The sequence below is a fragment of the Diorhabda carinulata genome, chromosome 8 (assembly GCF_026250575.1).
Source record: "Diorhabda carinulata isolate Delta chromosome 8, icDioCari1.1, whole genome shotgun sequence".
NCBI lineage: Eukaryota > Metazoa > Arthropoda > Insecta > Coleoptera > Chrysomelidae > Diorhabda > Diorhabda carinulata.
Genome location: NC_079467.1, coordinates 14,708,622 through 14,732,267, shown reverse-complemented (window position 1 = coordinate 14,732,267; position 23,646 = coordinate 14,708,622). Strand labels below are relative to the sequence as shown.

Below are 23,646 nucleotides of genomic sequence, written 5' to 3'. Positions count from 1 at the left end.
GGAGCTCACTCAGATCTATCCTTGATTATGGGAGCATATCACATTTCATAAAAAATTATCTTTCTCCCTAACCCAACTCGTTAGTTAAAATAACTACTAATGACAGGAACATCCATAGGTTAACGAAAGACGTCCTCAAAGACAAAGAATTTTGTATAGAAAGACTCATGGTCTAAGAAAAACTACCTCGATCAAAAAATTGTTCCATGTGCAGAAAAGAAATAAAGCTACACAAGGGTAAAGAATTGAGCCGATTTCTATGCCTCAAGAAGTATGCTTCAAAGGGTCCAGTGTAGTCAAATACATTATTTGTCGGAGCAAACATTAATTCAATAAAAGGATTCCTCCTTATCTACACCTTTGGAACAGAGATGAACTTCGAGTAAGCTAACACTAACAATCTGATACTCCCAATATAGAGTGACTTGTATGGATATATATAAAGGGTGTTCGGGAACTTGATACAAAAAATTCGGTAGTGAGTAGATGAAGTGAAAATAATGCTGTGATATACGATCCGTCTTTTCTACGTTATAGGCCTCAAATTTGTGAAATCAGAACTTATATTTAAGTATATTATCTAAATTATACATTATGAATTTTTCAATGGATGATTACGTATGTCCATATGTTTGACGGAATAAATAAGAGACTCATGCTCAATGGTTAACAATCCGTAACCTTTATAGGGACAACCAATGCAATCTAAAGATAACAAAAATGGATTTTTCAATCCGTTTTCTAGCAAAAAAATACTCTTTGCTTAACTCGAAACTGTATGGTTTAGGTTTAGGTTTAGGTGTTATGTAGATTTTTAGATCGTTGTACATGCTAAGGAAACATTCGCCATAGAGACACATTCTGAAGAAAATCATCATCATAATATATATATATATATATATATATATATATATATATATATATATATATATATATATATATATATATATATATATATACGTCTTGTGGTGCCCAATCTCCATTTCTCCCGGTTCTCCCAATCCCCTGGTCTAAGATTTCTCGTCGACATGAAATTGTTTTGCTTAATCCTTTCATCCAGGTCATTTTCGGTCTTCCTTGTTTATGAAGTGGGTTTTCATTATTTGTTTTGGTATTATCTCACTCATCCTCTCACATGGCCTTACTAGCTAAGTTGCTTTTCGTATGGTTTCTCGTATTGTTATATTTTGAATATGCTGGAGTTTCGAAATTCCTTTTGTTTGCCGCCAAAAATCCATTTTTAGGAATAATAGTCTTTTTTTCCATTCTTGACGTCAGCTGTCACGTTTCACATCCATATTAAGCAACGTTCTTCAAAATTGTGCTGAATATTTGATGTTTTTTTCTTCTGAAAATTTACCGGACCATAGTAAAGTGCTGTAATGATTTTTCTCATTTATTATTCGTTCTTATATTTCTGATTTCGCTCTGCTGCTGCTTGTTGCCAAATACATGTATTCTTCAGTGATCGATATTTGTTTTAAGTCTTAAGTTGTAAATCTTCGGATCCGACACAGATATATTTACGAGGATACATTGAAAAATTCTTAGCCTACTATAGAACCGAACAAAATTTCAATGTCTAAATATTTTATTACTCAATATATTCTCCTCTTAATTGGAACATTTATTACAGCGAACCTGCAACGTTTCTAGACCTTTAAAAAAATGTTTCTTCTTGCTCTGCAAACCATACTTCCTCAGCTTTTATTACCTTCTCGTTGGAAGAAAATTTACGACCTTTTTTTCTTTTTTTTCAGTTGAGGAAAGAGATGATAGTCGGACGGAGCCAAATTTGGTGAATAAGGGGGGTGTTCTAGTAATTCAAACACTAAATCACGAAGCTTTTGCATGGCAACATGAGGTTTGTGTGCAGGGAAGTTGTCCTGCAAAAACAAAACACCTTTGGATAGCTTTCCGCGTCTTTTCTCTTTAATTTTTTTCCGGTAGATTGGTCAGTAATGTTGGATAGTAATCTCCAGTTATTATTCTACCCTTATCCAAAAAATCAATCATAATTACTCCATGGCAATCCCAAAAAACTAAAGCAAGAACTTTTCCAGCAGGTATTTCGGGGACTGGCACAGAAACTGGCCTTCCCGATCTTTCATCATCTTCAATGGAAAATTTACCTCTTTTGAAGCTTGCAGTCCAATTTTTCACGGTCGCATACGAAGGACATTGATAACCAAGGGTATTAAGCATATCTTCGTAAATCAGCTTACCTCTTAAACCTTTTGAATACAGGTACTTGATGATGACTCGATACTCCAATTTTTCGATTTTCACAATTTTTTGTTTTAATTTATTGCGTAACTTTGGTTTACTTTTTTGACATCAAACTTTGAACTGACACTTCCAATAAGTTATTGTTCGTTGCTATGGTAACGCAATATTTTGTTTATGCATGGAACTGGTCTAGGCTAACTAGATGTCAATACATCCTCGTAATATTTTGCATGTTGACCTCAAATCCCCATTTTCATATTCTGATATTAGTCGACGAGTCATGAAGCCCAAATCTTCTTTGTCTTGGGAAATTACAGCCTGGTCATCTGCGAAATGTAGTGTGTACAAAGTTGTATGATCACTCGAGTCGAATACCCATTCCGTGGCACGATCTCCTCCAATGTCCCAAATCTTTATCTAAATAGATTTTGAATAGCGTTGGCGATAGACTGCAGCCTTGTCTCAATCCCTTTGTTACACTGAAGCTAGAAAAAAATTGGTTGTAGAGTTTCTGTACTGCTCAAATCAGAGTTCCTTTTAGTAAAGTCTTTTCAAGTACTTTTCATACTTTACTGAGGTGAACATTGTTTTGTTAAGTCAACGAACAGGGAAAAGCCATTTTTTTCTCAGTCAGCTGGTTCAATGTAAAAATATGGTCTATACATGAACGCCCTGATCTTAACACAGCCTGTTGCTAAAACTATATCAGCTATCAGCTATACCATATAAAAGGTATCAACTATGGTTGATACCTTTTTTTGATTAGACAGTTCACAATTGAGCCATATAACCTGCTGAAGGAACTAGTCACTGATACACATCGATAGTTATTGCAGTCGGTCTTACTTCTCTTTTTATGTATAGGAGTAATCCAAACTTTTTTCCTTTATCTGGTACATTCTCTCTATTCAGATATTTATTAAATAGAACTCTCAGTATATGCCATAGTTTCTTTGTTCCATTTTTTAATAGTTCTGCTGAGATACCACCAGGTTCGGCAGCTTGTTTGGTTTTTAAGGTTTTAAAGGAATTAATCACTTGTTCTTCAGGGATTTCTTCTGTACCTTGAACTGTATATCGTTTAGAAGACTGAATAATGATCTCATTTCTAACTACTCTAAGTTCTTTTTCGTAATGTTCCTCTTCCTACTCCTTCATTGCTATGTTGTATATTATTATGATCTTGTATATATTCCATGTTTCTCAAGATCTGCTTCCAGCAATATACGTCTCCATCTCGATGCATTTACCTTTCCAGGTTTCATGAAACATGGGAAGGTAAGGAAGGCAGCTTTTGGAACAATCATAATGTTCAATTATTGGAAAGATTACGCTTGCCTTACGGTCAACCACAAATATCATTTGAAGGACACAGAGGCAGATACTAATACTCGAAGTATAGAGTATAACTAAAGCTCCATCAGGAAGAGATAGAGTAGAGAAGGAGTCAAGTATACACCTGTGTCAATGTGTCGTTTTGAAGGACGGATATGATGTAAATAACAACGTGCACTATCATTCCTCTTAACTTTATTCTTTCCCCTCTTAAGCCCACATTCCAAAAAAATCATTTGTAAAATCGAATTATCAATTTCGGTCATCTAGGTCATCGATAAATGGATTCTATGCCTCGAAAACTCTAAACTAATGTTTGTTTTTATTATGAACCCAAACCAAAGAGACACGGAAGTTTGGTACACATATTATCAAAATATTCCACTAATCTAAAATCTAAATCGAGTAAAAATAAAAAAATAAAACAATTATCAATAAGATAAAAAATATTCACCAAGAATCGGTGAAAGTATACTGACAATATAGTAATAGAAAAGCAGGTACATTTAAGAAAATGAAGCAAAAGTTGACACATGTGAAACCCATGTATTGAACAAAAGTAACACATTTAAATAACAGTAATAAATGAATTAACCAAAGAAAATAGCAAAAAAAAAGTAGAAAGATGCTTACAATGGAACGCACACATGAAGAGACGAACACATCAAAGTCTAATAAGTGACATAAATGAAAAGACATAAGAAAAAGAAGACTCAGAAAAACTTGGCTAGATCAAGTAGCAGACGAAGGATGAAGAAAGGGAAAAGTATCAAAGGACCGTGAAGAGTAGAAAAATAGGTGAAAGAAGAATGAAAACTCAAAACCCCAATACTCTGACGCTCGAAAGGGCATAAAGGATTTTTCAAATTAAGAAGTGATTACCGTTACTGCTACCCTCAGGCAATAATATACCACTTTATTGTTTCATGTTACGATAAAAATTTCTTGAGCTCATTTTATAGAATTAGTGGATTATAAATTAAATGGGACGATTCATTAATTTGAAATCCTTCAAAAGAACAATAAAACAAAACAAAAATTACCTGTTAAAGTAATTAAGCGAATCGGCGGCATCTAAAACACGCTTAATATTCGTTAAACTCCCCAAAATAAAGTAATTTAACAAATCTAATTTCCGAAGTTGACTCAGTTGATCAACAACCTCATTTCCATTTTTAATGGGCGTTATTATGTGCCTGGTGGCCACATTTTGGAGAAGAGATTTATATTTGTGATCCATTACTAAACAAAACGAGAATTATATTAATTGCATGTTAATACGCATTTTCTCAATTCTGATTAGAAATGACAACATTAAACAAGGCAAAAAATATTCTAATATTCAAGAAAATCAGAAATCGATATGAAATATGAGTTTTTAAACATGTAGGCTATTGTTCTGCCAGCTACAATTAGACCTGTTTTGCTTAGCAATTAAATATTTTCCAATTTAATTCTGTTATTTAATTAAGCTGAATAATTAATGGGTTACGATACTAGACTTTTGGCCAGTTGATTGGGGTGAAACTAAAGTCATTCCATTTTACTTTTCACTGGTCACTTTCTTCTCTAACTGAGAGACCTTATTATATTACAATGATACTATTGAGCGCATACAATGGAGCATTTATTATCATCTTCAACATTTTTAAATTATACCTCTTGATAATATTTGTTGAGCCTTGCAACTGCATTACTTATGTTAAAGTATATCCAAGTATTGTCTTATATACCAATAGCTTATAGTCTAGTAAGTACAGCTCAATTAGAACCAAAACCCATGAAAATTAGTTATGTCGCTGATTTTCTGGAGTTAGGTAGTTCTGAGGGTGCTTTATCGATACAGTAAAAGTTAACATCAAAACTTTGGCCGCTAAGCGATATATTTTTGTTTGAGTTTTCAAAGTTTCGAATTTTGCAAATAACTCGGAATTTATGCCGAATTTCGAAAAAAGTGAAGGAATCAAAAATGTAGTTCAAACAATTTTCTAGAAAAAAAGGTACCCTGTGATTTTTTCCTTATCTCAAAATTACTCTTACAAAAACCGAATTTCGTGTTACTGGATTTTTTCAACAGTGCATTTTTTGCAGATAACTCAAAAAAACTTGAAATTTAGAGCTAAATTTCTGAAAAAGATACCGAGCAGAAAATTACCTTCGAAGAAGCTCAAATATATTTTTTCCTAACCCAAAAAAAATCTCTCAAATGCCAGAAATCCCCTTTAAAAACCTTGATTGTTGTAAGTACTCTAAACGTAGTGTGGGACAGGGATAATCCTTAAAAACGTTATTCTTGTGAGAACTTTATTTAAACATTTATCAAAAATAGAGAAAATATTAAAAAACGAATATAAGAAGTCAATTGCAAATGCACTCTTCCCCTGTAGGACTGGTCTCTCCGTCAAAAAGTTCTTCTTCCCCCAAGTCTAAGGAATCAGATTCGAGCATGAATTGTTGTCCTGGAATATTGAGTTTTCGAGGAGATTCAGCAGTTTCTTCTTCAGCCGGGGACGTAATTTCCCTCAGACTCTACGTGGCGCGAAAACTTTTTAGTAAGATGCGACCTCGAAGTTTGTGCGCATTTCACATAGAAATTATAGCTCTTAGGGAAAAATCACAGGGAACCTTTTTTTTATATTTGGCATAGATTTCGAGTTATTTGCAAAATTCGGAATTTTGAAAATTTAAACAAAAAATATCACTTAGTGGCCAAAATTTTAATGTTAACTTTCATTGTATCGATAAAGCACCCTGAGAACTACCTAAATCCAGTAAATCAGCAACATTACTAATTTTCGTGGGTTAGAGCTATGATCACTGGAGAGATAATTGTGATTTTTCTCAAATATAGTTGTTTATGATCAATCCTAAGCTGTTTACTTTTCTTGAATAGGTGAATAGGTTCGCAGGATTCCATGACGTGGAGTAGCAATTCTTGGGATGAGAGGCATGGCAAAGAATAACTACTTATAGTCATACAAAAATCTGTTCTATTTTATTTGTTTTTTTCTTTAAAATAAATATAAAATACGAATTCACACGAAAATAAGCATACAAAATTTGCCTCAAATAAAAGGAAATTATGAAAGATAATGGAAATTTTGTGAGCACTTTATATAAAAAGCAAAATTGAAACAATTTTAGAAGAGCTCAACAGCAAATATAAGAAACAGTGTCTTCACAAATTTAGTAAAATTTACTTGATTATAACCTTGTATAGGCCTTGTACAATGTAGATAGAGGACGTTTTAGATTCAACACTGGGATTTTATTATTTTTGTCCAATAGATTGGGAAAGCTCTTCTGCATCATCGGAGCAAGCAGGTAAAATTTATTTTGGTGATATTTCACCGCTGTAGAGTACTCGAGAGTTACATTTTCCAATGTTATTATTGATGACGTGCAATGTTTCGCTGGTAAGCTTGGATTTTTTAGGTTTATCTTCAGCCTCTCGGATTAGCACCAGCGTCGGTCTACCTGCCGCATGACGGATTATTGAAGAGATAAATTGATTATTCCATTTTAGATGAAATGTATCAAACGTATCAAAAAGAATTTCAAAAGTGGAAGCGTTCAAAGTAGTTTTACTGAAACACCTGCATCAACAAATACCCATAATCAAAACTTGTCTCGTACATCTTCTTTGACAACGGGAATTAAAGATTGTTTTAATTTAGTAATATAATTGAAATAACGTTATTATACTTTAAATCAAGAAACTTTTTGTATAAAATTATTATAGTTCGTAAAATGGAACGTATATATTGAGGTAAAAAAAAGTTAAATATGCACTTCGGAGAAAAACTGTCTATTGTCTCGCCTCGACTATCAACTTATAGTCTCAACTATAATAGACAGTTTTTTATTTTCAGTACTTTTCATTTATAATAATGACGATGATATGAATATATTTACCAAACGACTTGTCAAAGAGAATGGCAGCATTCGTAATATTTTGATACAGAACTATAGTTCTAATGATTTCAGGTATAATATCGGCCGGGGGAGATATTTGAATTAAATAGTTTTTTTCATGTTCCTCAATATCTCGCCATTGTCTCAAATCTCCTTCTTGTCCAAAAGAAGCACTTACAGTTGGTAGCGCTAACGCTGCTGTAAATGACTTCACCGTTTCAGATCCAAGACCTGCCATTGTGGTGTCCAATACCAGATACGGATAGGATTTGCTCTCCAACATTGAATTATAAGTGCTACAAACTAAAAATGAGAATTTGGATCTTGACAAATAATTATATCTTGAAAATTATTCTAAAAGCTATATACATTAACGCTGCGATGGATATTGGTTACTATCAAGTTCGAATACCAACAAATTTCATCTGAATGACAAATTTTTCTTTTATGGTTGCACATGATTATAGGTCTTATGAGTATCATGAACATTGATGCACGAATTATGCCAAACACACCTAATACGTCTATAAAACCATAACTTGGAACTGCTTTTGTTATAGCACATTTTTTACGGCAAAGGTTTAACAGAATGAGTTTTATGTATAAAACACCTCAATTATCTCGGAAACGGCTTGTACGATTTTTATAAATTTTTGTCTATAAGAGTCTTGTGATACAGTCGGTATTATGGCAGTATTCACATTGTTGTCAGATCTTTCCTTTTTCCGGCAAAAATAATGAACTTTATTTCAAATGGATCACCCTATATATATGTTTTACTTTTCGAAATCTTTATTATTTTTCATTTAATGATTCCTATGCCATAACTTCGGAGTTACAGCTACATTTGCGTTATCTCCGCAGAAGTTAAAATAATACATTTAGGTGACTACAATAAATGATTTGACGTTTCAATAAATTATTATTGTCGAACTCGACGTTTATCTGAAAAAGAACAAATTGATACTAGGATATGGTGATAGGCATTAAAAATTTTCATCCTAACCGAAAAAAGTTGAACGAAACTGGCCCAGTAAAATATTTATCCAAATCAGGCCACAGAAAAACTGCATTAACTGAAATCTTTAGATGTTTGTGTCCTGTTAGAAGACAATCCACACTTGAGTCCTATCCAGGGAACTTGATATTTCGCAAACATCCGTAATAAAAATTTTACTTGATAGTAAATTCCATCCATAGAAAGTAACAATGTTTCAAGAGTTGTCAGATGACTATCTTGATAGACGTGAAGAGTTTCAGACAAAACGATCAAAATTTTTCAAGTAATGTTGTGTTTTTCGATTTTTGTATTAATGAAAACGTAAATCGGCATAATTGTCACGTAACAATCCTCGTTGTATGCGTTAATCCCAATATCCCGAAAAACTGAATAAAAGGGCTAGAATAATAGACGACAAAATAATTGATATTTTTTTATTGAGGGTAACTTAAATGGTCCCACGTATTTAAATTTATTGGAAAATAGTATTATACCTGAATTGACTCGGATATTTCCAAATCCAAGTAAGTATTTTCAATTACATTTAAAAATAACTCCAATATTAGAAATTTTCAGATAATAACAATATCCCAAACGACAATATTTGGCTACAACAAGATGGTGCCCCACCTCACTATACTTAAATAATTTGTTTCCCAGAAGATGGATTGGAAGGCGTGATTTTATCGAATGGCTCCCGCGATCACCTGATATGACTCATGTGGAGTCGATTAAAAACATCGCTTATAAAACAAAACCTGCCAATATTCAGTAATTAGAAGATAATATTACCATAGAGACGAAAAGAATTGAGCAGTGTAGTAAAATGTACTGCACAAAGGTTTAAAAATCTTGTTGTATTGAAGTAAATGGACAATGAACATCTGCTGTAATCGCCTTTACTGTATGCTTTCGTTTCGTAATTCGTAATTATCGTAACTTTTCTACTTCATAAATGTGAATCTACTTATAAACAGACACAAACATTTAAAGATTTGTCTTCAGTCGTTGAAGGTTTTCTGCACCATGATTTGGATAAATATTTTATTTCAGTTTCGTTAAACTTTTTAACTAGACCTTGTTACCAGATTTCAATTAGCACATAAATTATTAAAGAATATTCAAAATAAACGAGTCTATTTAATCGTAGCCATCTAAATGTACAATATTTATTGTAAACTTTGGTGGAGATACTGTAAATGTTGCTATAATTCCGAAATAGTGGCATTTAGATATAGAAAATATTACATGAAAAATAATCAGTATTTCTTAAGGACTTCCAAAAACACAAAATATATAGGGTAATTCATTTGAAGTAACAAAGTTCATTATTTTTCCGGAAAAAGGAAAGATCTGACAACAAAGTAGATACCACCATAATACCGGCCGTATCACAAGACCCACAAAAATTTATAAAAATCGTACAAGCCGTTTCTAAGATAATTGAGGCGTTTAATCAATAAAACTTACTCTGTATATCAATATTTGTTATACGTCAAACTTTTAAAAAAAAATTATTCACAGAATGACACAAACAGTCTTTGTATACGAAATGATTTTGTGCAAAGCAACTGCTTACACATGAATCTGAATAATAGAAGGAGCCTAAGATGTTAAGATTTATTGGAATTTACATCAATTTTCTATTGCGTCGCGTCGAGTCCTAGCGGTTTCATTAGCTGACTAAGTATTACATTTCTCCTCCCTCCTTTAATCTATGATTCGTCCTCGAAGTTCTAGGACGTCTTTAAACGGATTAATTCATTTGTAACTATCTTGGTAGGACGATTGTAAGGAAATAACTTCGGTAATGTACGCAATTTTCTACAACTATTCATTTCTGTGCTCTCCAAACTGTTATTACCTTTCTGTTAATCAAACCATTTTTCAAAATTAAAGTTTACGAATTTCAAACTTAAATTATAATACCGACAACTTATGATTACAAAACAATCTTCTAAAGTGTTTACATTGCTACGAAAATTCTTTAAGGTATTCTACAAACTGAGTATATTAAAGTAATGTAAAGTATTAGCACAAATTGTAAGTTAAGCAAAACTAGATCATGTAAATCTTACGTGCATCCAAAAATGTAGTTGAATCAGTTCTGTTTCCAACAACTCTTCTTATGTCAACGCTTATACCTAATTTACTATTTTTCTTCAGGTATGTTAAAGCGACATCCAACGCTTTATCTGCTACTTCATTTCCCTCTTCATTCACGAACACTTGAAATGATATAAAAATAAATTCAATTTGTGAAATACATAATACGTATATATGTAAGTTGCAATTGCAGATTACAAAAAACCTTGCCGACAATTTTGTTTGGTCTATCATATGCGTAGATACCTTATTTTATAAATTTATTATTTTTATAAATACTTTTGAAAATATGTTTATCTTATGCGAGAAAGAATTCGATAAAAGGCAATCGAATCATCATAAATTGGATGGCATTTTACACATTTAGACAGATGCACTTGACTTTAGTCCTACTTAGCACTTGAAAAAATTAATTATTATACCTAGTTAAATTGCTACAACTGAATATTAAATTATAAAACTTGAATAGACGAGTAAAATGTAACTGCCTGTAAGTGCGTTTGGTTTAAACAGGGTACCAGACGTGAGCTGAGCCCTTTTTGTATCCCATTCGTTTTTTTTCTGGAAAACGAAATTTCAAAATTAACACCATAAAGGAAAAAAAATTTTTTGTAAATAAAACAAAAGAAAAATAAACATTTCAATTCCAAAGTATCTTTATAAATAATCATTGTTGTCAAAATAGACTGAGCTACAGTCATCATTTGATTGAATTATAATGGGTTGGGAAGAGGGTGATACAGCGCAGTTGAAAGCGCACGTTTTAGTGAGTGAGACACAGTGGGCGAATGGTCTACTCAAATAACTCGTCTGCTTGTTTGCTCACATCAGCTCTAGTTCTTAAAAAGAATAGATTTTTTTTCCAAAATATTAGATCAGTGGTCCACCAACACCAAGGTACTTGTGCTTCATTTTATCACTCTGAATGAAATAAAGTTGGCCTGTATATAGCATTGCTCTAGCTAGGGTACCTATAATATCTAAAAAACAAGGGCGCAGTTTTAGAAGCTCGCACAGGGCGCAGAAAAGGTTATTTACTGCACTGACCTCATCATCATGATTAGAAACAAGCTTTAGTGAGGCAGTGCGAAAACATGGATCTGGAACAACGCATTATATTTTCATTAAAGTTGAAGTTACAATGAGTTGGTAATAATAAAAGAACCTCAAAATACCGCTATTAAACCATAGAACCACTTAACTAATTTCTTACTAGAGTAAATTTAATTTTTTCACTCTTTAACACCGATGGGATTAAATATTTTAATGGAAAAATGTAATTTGATTAATAAAAAAAAGGAATATATAAATTTTAATCGGATGTGTGTAAAGTACTGAGGTTATGAAACAGAAAAATTGCTTAATTTATACGAGAGTAGCCCGAATATAAACCAGAATTTTTTAATTAACGCGCGAAAAATTAAGTTTCATAGGAGCAGGGTCAGGTTTCCTCGGCCCTTGGGCCCACACTCAAAAGAAACTTATAGTAATTATTCCAGATGGCTAGACGTATCAATATAGATACGAGATTCTGTCTAATGCCTTTCTGAACTTGTCCAAGAAATATGGAATTACCATAACTCCAAGATTAAGTGTGACTTTGTTCACAGTGCAGTCAAGCGAAAATTAAAAACTAGGTAGATACATCCAGGGTATGGAAAATCGCTGGTGCGGGAGGAGAAAATGATCGTTCATGAAAACTACTAAAACGTTTATAGATTTGACGGTAGGTAACACTAGGGTTATCATGTCGAGATTATCACAGAACACCATTGACATTTCACATAATATAGTAGATGCATAGTTCAGCCTGAAAAAAGGCTTATTCACATACAGTTCACAAAGTTATTTTGAAATGGTTTGCTCTTTCTGATGCCCAGTTGTCTGGCTAACCCTGGCTGATTTTATGGGCAACATAACAGAAAATTTGAAAATATATCCAAAAAAAGTCAGCTCTTTATGTTTAGAACAAAATGCCAAAGTTTGGGGTTAGTAAAGATTGCGGTGCCATCCCTACATTTTCCTAGTAAAGTATTTTTTCATTTTTGCTATTGTTCAAAAATACAGTAACACAATTGATTGATTAAACAGTTGCCGGAGACTCCACTTATAACTTTTGGTCTTCACCGCAAATAAAACATTCAAACACTAGAAAAAATTGGAGGTAGATATTATAGATGTACTTACAAGATGTTCGTAATAAGAGTCTATATTAATAATATTTGTAGACATAATTGCGAGTACTCCATTAGGCCTATTAGAGTAAATAGACAAAAAACACAGCTCTTCAAAGACAAAGGTAAGTTAAATGTAAACCTTTAAATTTCCACACATGTAACAGCTGTATGTATTACAGAAACTGCACTTGTGCCTTAGCCTTCAACTTTTTCAAGCTGTAGATAAAGTACCAGCCCTTCCAGTAGGACTAGCAAAAGGTAAAACAAGTAACAACTATGAATTTCTTTTTTGTGATAACCATGATATGCTTAAAAAGCAAACTTACTTGTTAAATATTATTATGAATACAGTTTCAATCAATTATTTTAAAAAACTAATAGAATTTTGAAAGGTGTAGATGAAAGATGAACTCTTGCTGAAAATGGCACACAAACACTCAAGAAAGTACAAAATACCGGTATAGTGGTAGTTTTATAATAATTATGTATTTATCTAGGACACTGTCGCCTCAATGGACACCTGAAGACGTTAGAATTAGCAGATAATGCAGCCTGCAGATTCTGTTGCGCAGATAATGGAACCTCTATCCACATTTTCTCTCGAAGTGTGAAAAACTACGTAACTACAGAGCACTACACATGGGAACGTATAAAATAGAAGACAAGATATCGTATCTGGGTGTTAGAGCCATCCCATGCTCTGAATTTTCCATATGTATTATTTCGAATGTAATACAAAATTGTCATTTGACTGATTTATTTGTTTCATTTATGAAGTCCCATTCTCCTCATTATGAAAAATGAAAGTATATTCAAGACCAACTTTCGTCCAGTTACTTTTCGAAACAGTTCAACCAAAACGATTACGATTTGAATTTGAAGGAAACTATTGTTTCATGTACGTTTAGTACGGCACATGAACCACATGAACTGTATATAGGATGTGGTTCATCTATGGATACGTCTACTAAATAGCGAGAAAAAGAGAAGAGGCTGGACTACGTAACCTCGCTTTTTAGAGTAATTATAACCATGAGCGACAAGAATGTACCAGTAAGTGTTCCGCAACTCATCATTATTCGTTTTTTGGTCAAAGATAATAGGATGACTGCCTCACAAAGACTCAAGTGTATGATTGGTGTTCCGCTTTCCAAAAGGCCGAGAAAATATAGCAAATTAGCCACATGCGCCGCACCCAACAAGTGTTGCCGATGAGAACATCAGCGCTGTAGAAAAACTCAATTGGAGGATCGCTGATTTCGAGTATCTACTTTCTGATTCTCACACTTTATAAGCTACAAGTTTTAGAAATAACATGGTTTTTTTATTTCAAGGATAATTCCAATAATTTAAACCCACTGTCAGAATAATGGAAGTTTGACCAAATCACGAATTACTCTGAATGAGTGCTATATAATAGTAAAAGAGGGAGGATAATATTATCAAATTTTTTTCTGCTCTACGATAGTCAAATACACCACAAATCAGTCACACGGGGCAACAAAAAAATTAGAGCGCCCTAAAACGTTATAAGTTACGAATTTTAAATAAGCATTGAGAACAGCTATGATTACAAAAAAAGCTTCGGCTTCCTCCTAGATGTGGATTGGGGTAATCCTTTGTTTGTTGTACTGCTTTGTTTTTACCTAATGGGCTTAAATAATATATTTCTACGATACGGGAAGTCATAAATAGTAATGCAATGATCGATCCAGAACAATTCCAGCTCTTCTCAAAAGAAATAGTCGAGATGGCTATTGAAAAGTATCCATGGTACTTCATGCCATCCGCGGTGTTTTGTTGCATGGTGCTGAAATAATGCAGTTATCGATTCTCCCAGTCGAAATATTGTTGGGCACAAGAAAGTAGGAAAATGTCTCGTATATCTACCAAAGAATACAAGCTACTAGAGACTCACGGAAATCAGTGATGCAGCTAAGGAACTGGTTAATCTAATTTCCTTGAAATTGAAATCGTTTCTTTGCAAATTGAACAACTTTTTACTTTCACTTTTTATTATTTACAAAATTCCAGTTTTGTCCAGTTTCTAAGCTCCAATTTTAAATGGTAGTATTATTTAATTTGAATATACACTCCAAATACTTGTTGCATTTGCTTTCAAGAAAACAATCTAATGCAAATTTCAGAATGATACCAACCCCAGGTTTCTATATCAATTGGTTCTCAAGATATTGAATTTTTTGGCCATTCAGCAACAATGTGCAATGCAGAACTTTACGCGATGTAGCTGAAGCATTGGGAATCAGCGTAGTATTGAGCGAATAATTCATGAACGGCTCGGTTACTGCAAAATTCCAGATTAGTACCAAGACTTCTGAATTTTGAGTGGAAATTTACATGGCGTCTTATGCATTGGTATGCAGAGGAAGGGAAAATTTATTGCACTAAATATTCACCACAGACGAGACTTTGTACACCACTTTATTACGGAGAGTAAACGTGCGTCTATGGAGTGGAGAAAGAAAGATAAAAGCGCGGTACTCAACGCGAAGGCTACACTGACAACGGAGAAGGTGTTGTGTACCATGTTTTTGGACATGAAAGGAGTAATTGCGGTTGATTTTCTGAATGAATAACAAGCTATGAACTCTCAGTATTATAATAACCTCTAAAAAACACGGTGAAACCTGTCTACAAATTAAAACGACGTGATATTCCAATCCGTAATGCGATATTGCTGTAAGATAACACCAGACCACATACAGCTCGACTTACGAATCTTACGATGGAAACGTTGAACGAATTGGGTTGTGAAACACTGGTGCGCCCTCCCCATAGTCACGATTTGTCACCATGCGACTACTATAAAAAGATATCGTAAAGCTTCCGGAGAAGTGACAAAATTGTGTAAATTGTGAGGACTATGTAGAAAAACTGTAAAAAAAGTCAGCTGGGTAACTTATTGCTATGAACAAGTTCTCGAAATGGGTCCTTAGGCAGGCCCTGTCCAATTACAATAGAATTTTCGACGAAATCGCGCCGCACCTTTCATCTGTTTTTTAGAAATAGCGGACACGCCTTTGATATTTCCTTTTAGAATTTATTATTAAAGCAGGCGGTTTATTTACAGAATTTCTCTAAATAATTTCTAGTCTATTTCTAAGTTAAGCGTATTGTATAGTGTGTAGATAAATTAAGAACGTAAGAGACAGTGAATATTATTTCATTCATCGAATAGAAGGAGTGTATATAAATACGAAAACGTTACATTAATAATGAAATTTTTTACAGCGACATTCCGGTGTATATTTGAACTACCCTCGTATTTTGCGCCTGTTTAGAAGGATATATCCTTATCTAAATTATTTATTAAAAAATTTAGTTTTCTATTTGATTTTTTGGATGAAATTAAGTACTTATGCTATTAGAAGATTTTCGATAACAGCAAACCGTACATCATTTTCCTTTTTTTATAAACGTTTCCCATAAAATAAAACATTATTTTAAATTGCTAAAAATATTATAAGCAAATAAAAAATAAGAGTATGGGTAGCACAATAACAAACTAAAAATGCTAGGAAACATTACCAACGCTAACGAATTTTGAACAAATTTCAATTTAAATAAAAACAAATATCTAAATATGAAGGATGTTTCGCATAAGAAAAAACAAAGAACAGAGGCGTATAGAGGAGGAGGTAATATAATGAGTTGGGTTAAAAATTTCGAAAAAATTAATTCCTTTGCAACCCTTTAACTTAAAAATTTGATACACCGTATGAGACTGTTAATAACTTCAAGTCAATCAAGTAGAAGGTGATTGAACCATTCTGGGGAGATAATTACCTTAAAATTTCACAGAAGTTTTTCAACTATCAGATTCAAAAAAATTTCAAACCATGGATAATTTTATCACAAAAATCTTTCACTCTTATAAATTTTCGTAAAACTTTGTCATTTTCAAGGTAAAGTCGAATAACCAAAGACATGTTTTCAATAATTTTACGTAAAAAATTACAAAAAAGTCAAGAGTTGGCTGTGAATTTATAAATCAAAATTAACAATTCAGCTGTTCTAGTAATTAAATTGTTATAATTTTTTTAAAAGAATGAAAAATTCTCATTTAGTGTATATGTTATTGGTGTTAGGTTTCCTAATCGCGTACTTCCCTTCAGAGATACGTTTTCTAATGTTGAAAAATGGACCCGGAAACAGGAAAGTTTTTTAGTCTTAATCGAGAACATCCTGTTCAAATGAGTATGCGAGATGACGAACTTGTTTTGGAAACCATTGTCGATCAACGGCATAATAGCTCTAGAGTTTTATTTAGACAGATTGGCATATCAAGATCATCTATCCACTGAACTATTATAAAAAAAACACCCCGAACCTTAAACGAAACCTCTACTCTGTTCAAAAAAAACAAGTTTAGTTACTTCTCACTAATAACGTTTACTAGGAAGCGTTTATAGTGCACCAATTTTCGTCAAATATTCATATTTTTCGCTCCAACTTGGCAACGTCACAATTTATGGGAAAAGAAAAGATAAGGCTAGATGCAGAATTTTACGCTAAATGGTAAACAAATATACAGGCTGTCCTATAAAAAAAACTTTACTTCATGTTGTTACGGTTAGGCTGAACCTCAAAATATTTTAGAAATATGTATCTGTTCAAATATAACAACTTTTATTTAAAAATTTTTTTTGTATATTTTATCTTAAGCAAATTATTGCACTTCCACACACTAATGGACCACCCGGTATGTATAACTGAATTTATTTGACGTTTCGCTAATATTATTGATATTGGAACATTGGTTTATGGATGATGGAACACCACTATTTTAGCGTCAGTTTAAGAGACTTTTTAAGGCGCCAATTTCCAAATAAGTCGATTAGACGAAGAAATAATTGTCCTCAAGATTGGCCTCTCCCTGCTCACCAGACCTTATTGAATGTAATAACTTTTTCTCCTTCAGTTGTTTCGTGAGAGGAATTGTGCAATCGCATTATAGACAATGCAATGTAATAACAAATTGATTATCAGCTAATGGCCAGAATAGGCTTTTATTTTCGGCGAAGAATAATTTTGTGTCTAAGAGAAAAAAATTATGAAAATTCAATTACTATAAAAACTGAATTGCAAATTGTCAAATTTGATGTATACATTCAGGGCTAATTCTAGATTTTTTTGTAACTTTTCAAATAATTTTCTTGAAAACATATCCTTGGTTACATATCGCCGTATTCTTGAAAATTAGAGTTTTCTGAAAAATGACAATAGTAAATTTCCCCCAATATTTATGCTCCCTCACAGGCTTCTGCTCTATGTCATTTCTTATGCGAAACACCCTGTAAATACCTAATTCTAATATTTGGTTATTACAAAAATTTTCATATATCAACAAAAGACACCTTACATACCGAACTTAATTTAGATTTCTCAAATGCTGACTCATTATCATATGACTAACAAATTATTAAGGAAGGAATAAAATGTTGCCTAAATATCAAGTAGGATTTAGAAAAAACAAAAATCATATTTTCATTCGAGCAGTAATATCGAATACCTACGACGGCTGTCTGTAAAGTTTCTGACCTCAAGCTGAAGATTTCAGTTTCTGTTTGACAATGGTATAAGTGAGGAGTTTGATAAGATTGTTCTAAAAGTGGAAAAAATCGAGTATCAAGTTGTCACTGAATTGTTGTTTTTGAAAGGCAATACGCCTAAGCAAAAGAGAGAGGAGCTCGATACTATTTACCGACCGAGACTCTGCACCGTGAATTACGACAATTGAATATTGGGTAGCTGGATGTCGTCATCAGCCAGATCAGCTGACGACGAGCATTAGGGACGCCAAAAACTGTGAAAAGCAGCAATATCATCGAAAAAGTTCATCAAATGGCACCGGACGACCATCAAGTTAATGTTAGAAGGATGAATGAATGAATTATGCATGTGGTGGGTGCCGTGTTTGCTCACTTTAGACCAAAAGCGCATTCGAATGAACATTTCCCAGGCCTTATTGACGCAGCTTAAGTAAAATTTTTCGGAATTTTCGTGTGGACTCATATCTCTAGATGAAGCCTAGCTCTACCACTAAACTCTTGAAATTACAGGCCAAAAATCCAGTAACGGCTTTATCGGCTGCAAAAGTGATGACTACCTCTCTTCGAGATAGTGATGGATTCATCGAAGATCTTCAAAAAGGTGAAACAATAACAAGAGAGTATTATTGCTTGATTAGGTAAAGGGAAAAATTGCAAGAAAGTAACCGCATTTGAAGAAAATGAAAATGCTTTTCCATCAGAATAACTCTCCTTCTCACACAGTTCGAATTGGTTGACCACGCACCGCATTCACTGGCTATTTTTAGGAAAAAATCTATTCCATAAATGGACAAAGCATACTGGAAGAATTGCAGCAAGAATACATGATATCGTTTTTCAAAAAAAGGAGATCGCAAACTATGTAAGAACTATCGTGGGATGTGGCTTAGAAACAGGATTGAAGAAAATATATAAGGTTAAATAGGTGAAGAACAGCAGGATTCACAGCTCGAAGGTCTACAATAAGAAAGGAACTCTTCAAGGTGCATCACACAACTGAACCATATGCTATGGAATAGACACCTTACAGAAAAAATAAAAGAGGAAGATACAGCACAATGGTTTAGAGTATAATGGGATACAACGCTAAAAACTGGATGATTAATGAAAGGAATGAAAATAAAATCACAGCGTTAAAAATGAATCATTGGCGTAGTAGTTGCGAATTGACGAGAGTTTACATAATAAAGAATAATTAGATATGTACGCAGACGGATAAACATGATTAAAAGTGATATCTAATTTATTGAGAAAAAACAATCGTTCTGGTCTTGCCACGTAAGAAGATCAGAAAATACCAAATGGATTAAAAGAGTTGCTGACTAGAGTTCCAAGGATAGAAGAAAACGAGAAAGGTCCTGAAAATCTTAGCGAGATAGCGTCGATGAAGCAAAGAGGAAGAGAGATTTAGAAGACGGAGACTGAGAGGGCAGAGATAGTTGGAGAACACGATTGTAAAAAGGAAGAAAGCGGCATCTGTGTGTATATAAAAACGGTTAGAACATCACTGAACTAAGTATATAGACTAAAAACAAGAATATATTTCGAAACAATTTCAAAAAGGCATATGAGTTATTAGAATACTTAAGTAATGTATGAATCATCTGCTCTAAAAGATTACGCATTCGTATAAGAGAGAATAAAAACTGAGAAAGGTGCTATCAAAATTTAGTCAAAAAACTGGTTTTTGTTCACTACACTCGTCAATTGATAATTGTATAAAAATACTTACAGACATTAAGATTTTGCGAAGTTTGACTGTTGGTTCGTAAGAATAAAGTTATCAGCAAAAATATAGAAAACTTTTCTATAATTAACATTTTTGAAAGAAATGTGTTCTATTCGATGTAAGCAATCGATTATAAGTAATATTCACATATAGCCACATATCTTCCATTAATAGGGGTTGCTATAGGAAGCTTTTGAATGTACACATCCAATACATTCGATTAATATTTAATTTTCTGTGTGAACCAGGCACGCACTAAGACTAAAACTCGAATATAATGAAGATATAAACTATCATCTAATAGGTAAGCTTGCACTTGTAAATTTAAATTATTTTTAGTACAAATTGAAGAGAAAAATCATCATCAGCGACGTCCCATTGTTAAAATAATGTTGTAACAGAATTTTTATATTGAAATTATACAGAGTGATTTTTATGAATGGAACGACTCAATTATCTCGGAAACGGGTTGTACAATTTTTATAAATTTTTGTACGCAAGAGTCTTGTGATACGGCCAGATCTTTACTTTTTCCGTAAAAATAATGAACTTTGTTAATTCAAATGGCTCGGATATTGCCAAATCCAAGTAAGTATATTTTTAGCAGTCAGAGATGTTGCAAAATGTATTGCAAAGTTTTAAAAATCGCATGGCTTGTGGTGTTGAAGTAAATGGACAACATTTCGAGCATCTGCTGTAATCACCTTTACTTCATTTTTTCCAAAATTCGTAGTTTTTTACTTCACAAATGTGGATCTACTTCTAACATGACACAAACATTTAAAGATTTGTCTTCAGTTGTTGAAGGTTTTCTGCACCATGATTTGGATAAATATTTTACTTCAGTTTCGTTAAACTTTTTAACTAGACCTTGTTACCAGATTTGTATTAGCACATAAATTATTAAAAAATATTCAAATTACACGTTTCTTTCAGCGACAACCCATTCTCAGTTTTCTTTTTACCTTCACTCCAACTGTTACTAACAAAGCAGCAGTTTTTTCTCCAAGAGAGGAGTCTTTCGCTTTTACTCTTTTCCACGCTTCGTCTTCCAGTATCCGATCTGCTTTGTGTCATTTATAAAGTGATTTATTCAGAGAATAAGCTTTATCATGTTGTTTACATGCGGTATCCATAATAACGAACAATAACTTATTAGAAGTGTCAGTGTAGAGTTTGACGTCAAAAAAGTAAACCAGAGTTACGCAATAAATTAAAAGAAAAATTGGAATATCCAGCCATCATCAAGTACCTGTATTTAAAAGGGTTAACAGGTAAGCAGATTTACGAAGATATGCTTAATACCCTTGGTGATCAATGTCCTTCGTATGCGACCGTGAAAAATTAGACTGCAAGCTTTAAAAGAGGTAAATTTTTCATTGAAGATGATGACCGATCGTGAAGGCCAGTTTTTATCAAAATATTTGAAAAACTTTTAAGGTATTGATTAATCTGAAAAGCAAAACTCTTCAGATGTAGAATCTTCATATTATTATGAGCTTTACAGGTGTTAAGAATATTTTCATTACGTGTTCACTACAATGTTTCCATATATCATTGTAAAATTCAAATATAACTTGACTGGTGTTTTCAATCAATACCACATTTAAAGTAGGCAAAAGTTTATATTTGATTGGTTTGCTTTTAATACAGTCCAAACCATTTCTGTAGGATTGAACACAAAATAAAAAGAAAGCAATCTAAATTATGTATGTCTATGTCTTGTAATGCTATTAATAATAAACTTGTTTTCCAAATTCTAAATTTGTTCTTAATCATGTCTATTATTGGCACTAAATTGTCTTTATAAAAGTTTTACACCAGCGGCTCTCAAACTTTTTTAGTGACGGAACCCTTTTGGAAAGCGAAATACTTGACGGAACCCTACAATAAAACAATAATCTCTAAAAGTATATTGTTTATTAATAAGCATAATAAACGTAGAATGTAACATATACTTATTACTTACTTACATAACAAGAATAATAATAGAAATAGAAGATATTAAAAAAGAAAAAAAAATAACTAATGGGAGGTATGAAACTGTTTTTTATTTTTCATTAATTGGTTGATATCAGGTTTGATAGAAGACAGTTGAAGTCTCATATCAGGTTCGGCGTCCAGTCTATTCCGGTATTTTGTTTTCGTGGCTGCATAGGTTGAGAATCCTGTTTCGCACAAATATGTTGTTGGAAATGGAAGAAGAATATTCAGAGCCATTTTGGCAAGCATTGGGTATTCATCACGGATTCTGCAGCAATAATCGTTGAGAGATGTCATTTTGAACAATGACTCCATACTTGTGTCTGATGACATTTCTAAAAGAGATTCATATATCTCATTTGACATACTTTCGAGCTTTTGCAAGGTGGGTAAGAAAGGATTATGAATCCATGAATTCAGTTTCAATTTTGTATTCTGTTCTTCGGGAAAATACTTCTCAAAAGATGCGCGCATCGAAGTGAGATATTGGACCAATTCTTCAAATATATCATCTTAAAACATTTCTGAGTCGTTATCGCTAACAAACTCACTGAGTAACGTAAAGATTTTTATTTCTCTCTTACTAACGCAAATAATCCAAAAATCTAATTTTCTTTTAAAGGCAGTTATTTTGTTACAGGCCTGGAACACTGTTGTCTGTTTACCTTGCAATGATAAATTTAATTCGTTCAGTTTTTGAAAGATATCCGCCATGAAAGACAGTCGGAACAACCAAGTTTTATCATACAAACGGTCTTTCAAACTAAAAGAAGTATCTGAAAAGAACATTTGTAACTCGGCTTTAAGTTCAAATAGCCTTGTTAAAGTTTTACCCCGAGACAGCCGTCGCACTTCTGTATGGAGCAGCAGTGTTTTATGTTTGCTACCATAATCTTCACACAATAATGAGAACAATCGGGATTGTAGTGGTCGTGATTTGATAAAATTAATAATTTGTACCGCTTCATCCATTACTAGTTTTAGGTTTGATGGCATTTGCTTCATTGCTAGTGTTTGTCTATGCAGGAGACAATGACTGGAACCACAATTAGGTGCTTTTTTTTGTATTCGTGACACGACTCCTGCTGTTTTACCCGTCATTGCCTTGGCCCCATCTGTACAAATGTCAATGCAATCGTTCCAACTGAGATTATTTTCTTCAAAAAATATATTTATTTTAGTAAAAATTTCTTCTCCGGTAGTGTTTGTGGGCAACGGTGAACACATAAGCATGTCTTCTTCAAAAGAACTTTCATATGGATATCTCACGATAACCAGCAAGATAGCCAGACCAGCGACATCAGTAGACTCATCCATTTGCAAGACGAATCGTGTTTTTTGTAGACGTGTAACTAGCTCTTGTTTGAAGTAGCTTGCCAGATCATGAATTCGACGTGAAACAGTATCGTTTGATAGTGGCACAGTAGAAAGATGCTTTGCAGATTTTTCATCGAGCATACATTTTGTTATATCTAACACACATGGTTTTATTAAAATCTTAGCGATAGTGTGCGCTTCACCTTCTTGTGCAATGCGATAGCTAACTAAATATGATGCCTTTGTGACCTTTTCATTGATAGTTTGGGTTACTTGCATCAT

At 33.1% G+C, this 23,646-nt stretch overlaps 2 protein-coding genes across 2 annotated transcripts in view; both read right to left on the bottom strand.

The window, feature by feature from the left end:
* Positions 1 to 20,202, bottom strand: part of LOC130896946 (ionotropic receptor 25a) — a 49,970-nt gene extending 29,768 nt beyond the window's left edge. Inside the window, exons 1-4 of the mRNA XM_057805368.1 lie at positions 20,068 to 20,202; positions 10,558 to 10,707; positions 7,480 to 7,782; positions 4,608 to 4,806 (exon numbers count right to left, since the gene is read on the bottom strand). Of these exons, the coding sequence (XP_057661351.1) occupies positions 4,608 to 4,806; positions 7,480 to 7,782; positions 10,558 to 10,707; positions 20,068 to 20,155 (740 nt within the window). The 5' untranslated portion in view covers positions 20,156 to 20,202. The remainder of the gene's footprint in view (positions 1 to 4,607; positions 4,807 to 7,479; positions 7,783 to 10,557; positions 10,708 to 20,067) is intronic.
* Positions 20,203 to 22,560: 2,358 nt separating this feature from the next.
* LOC130897596 (zinc finger BED domain-containing protein 5-like) lies at positions 22,561 to 23,646 on the bottom strand. Its single transcript, XM_057806531.1, has one exon. It carries the CDS (start codon positions 23,644 to 23,646, stop codon positions 22,561 to 22,563), a length of 1,086 nt encoding a protein of 361 aa, XP_057662514.1.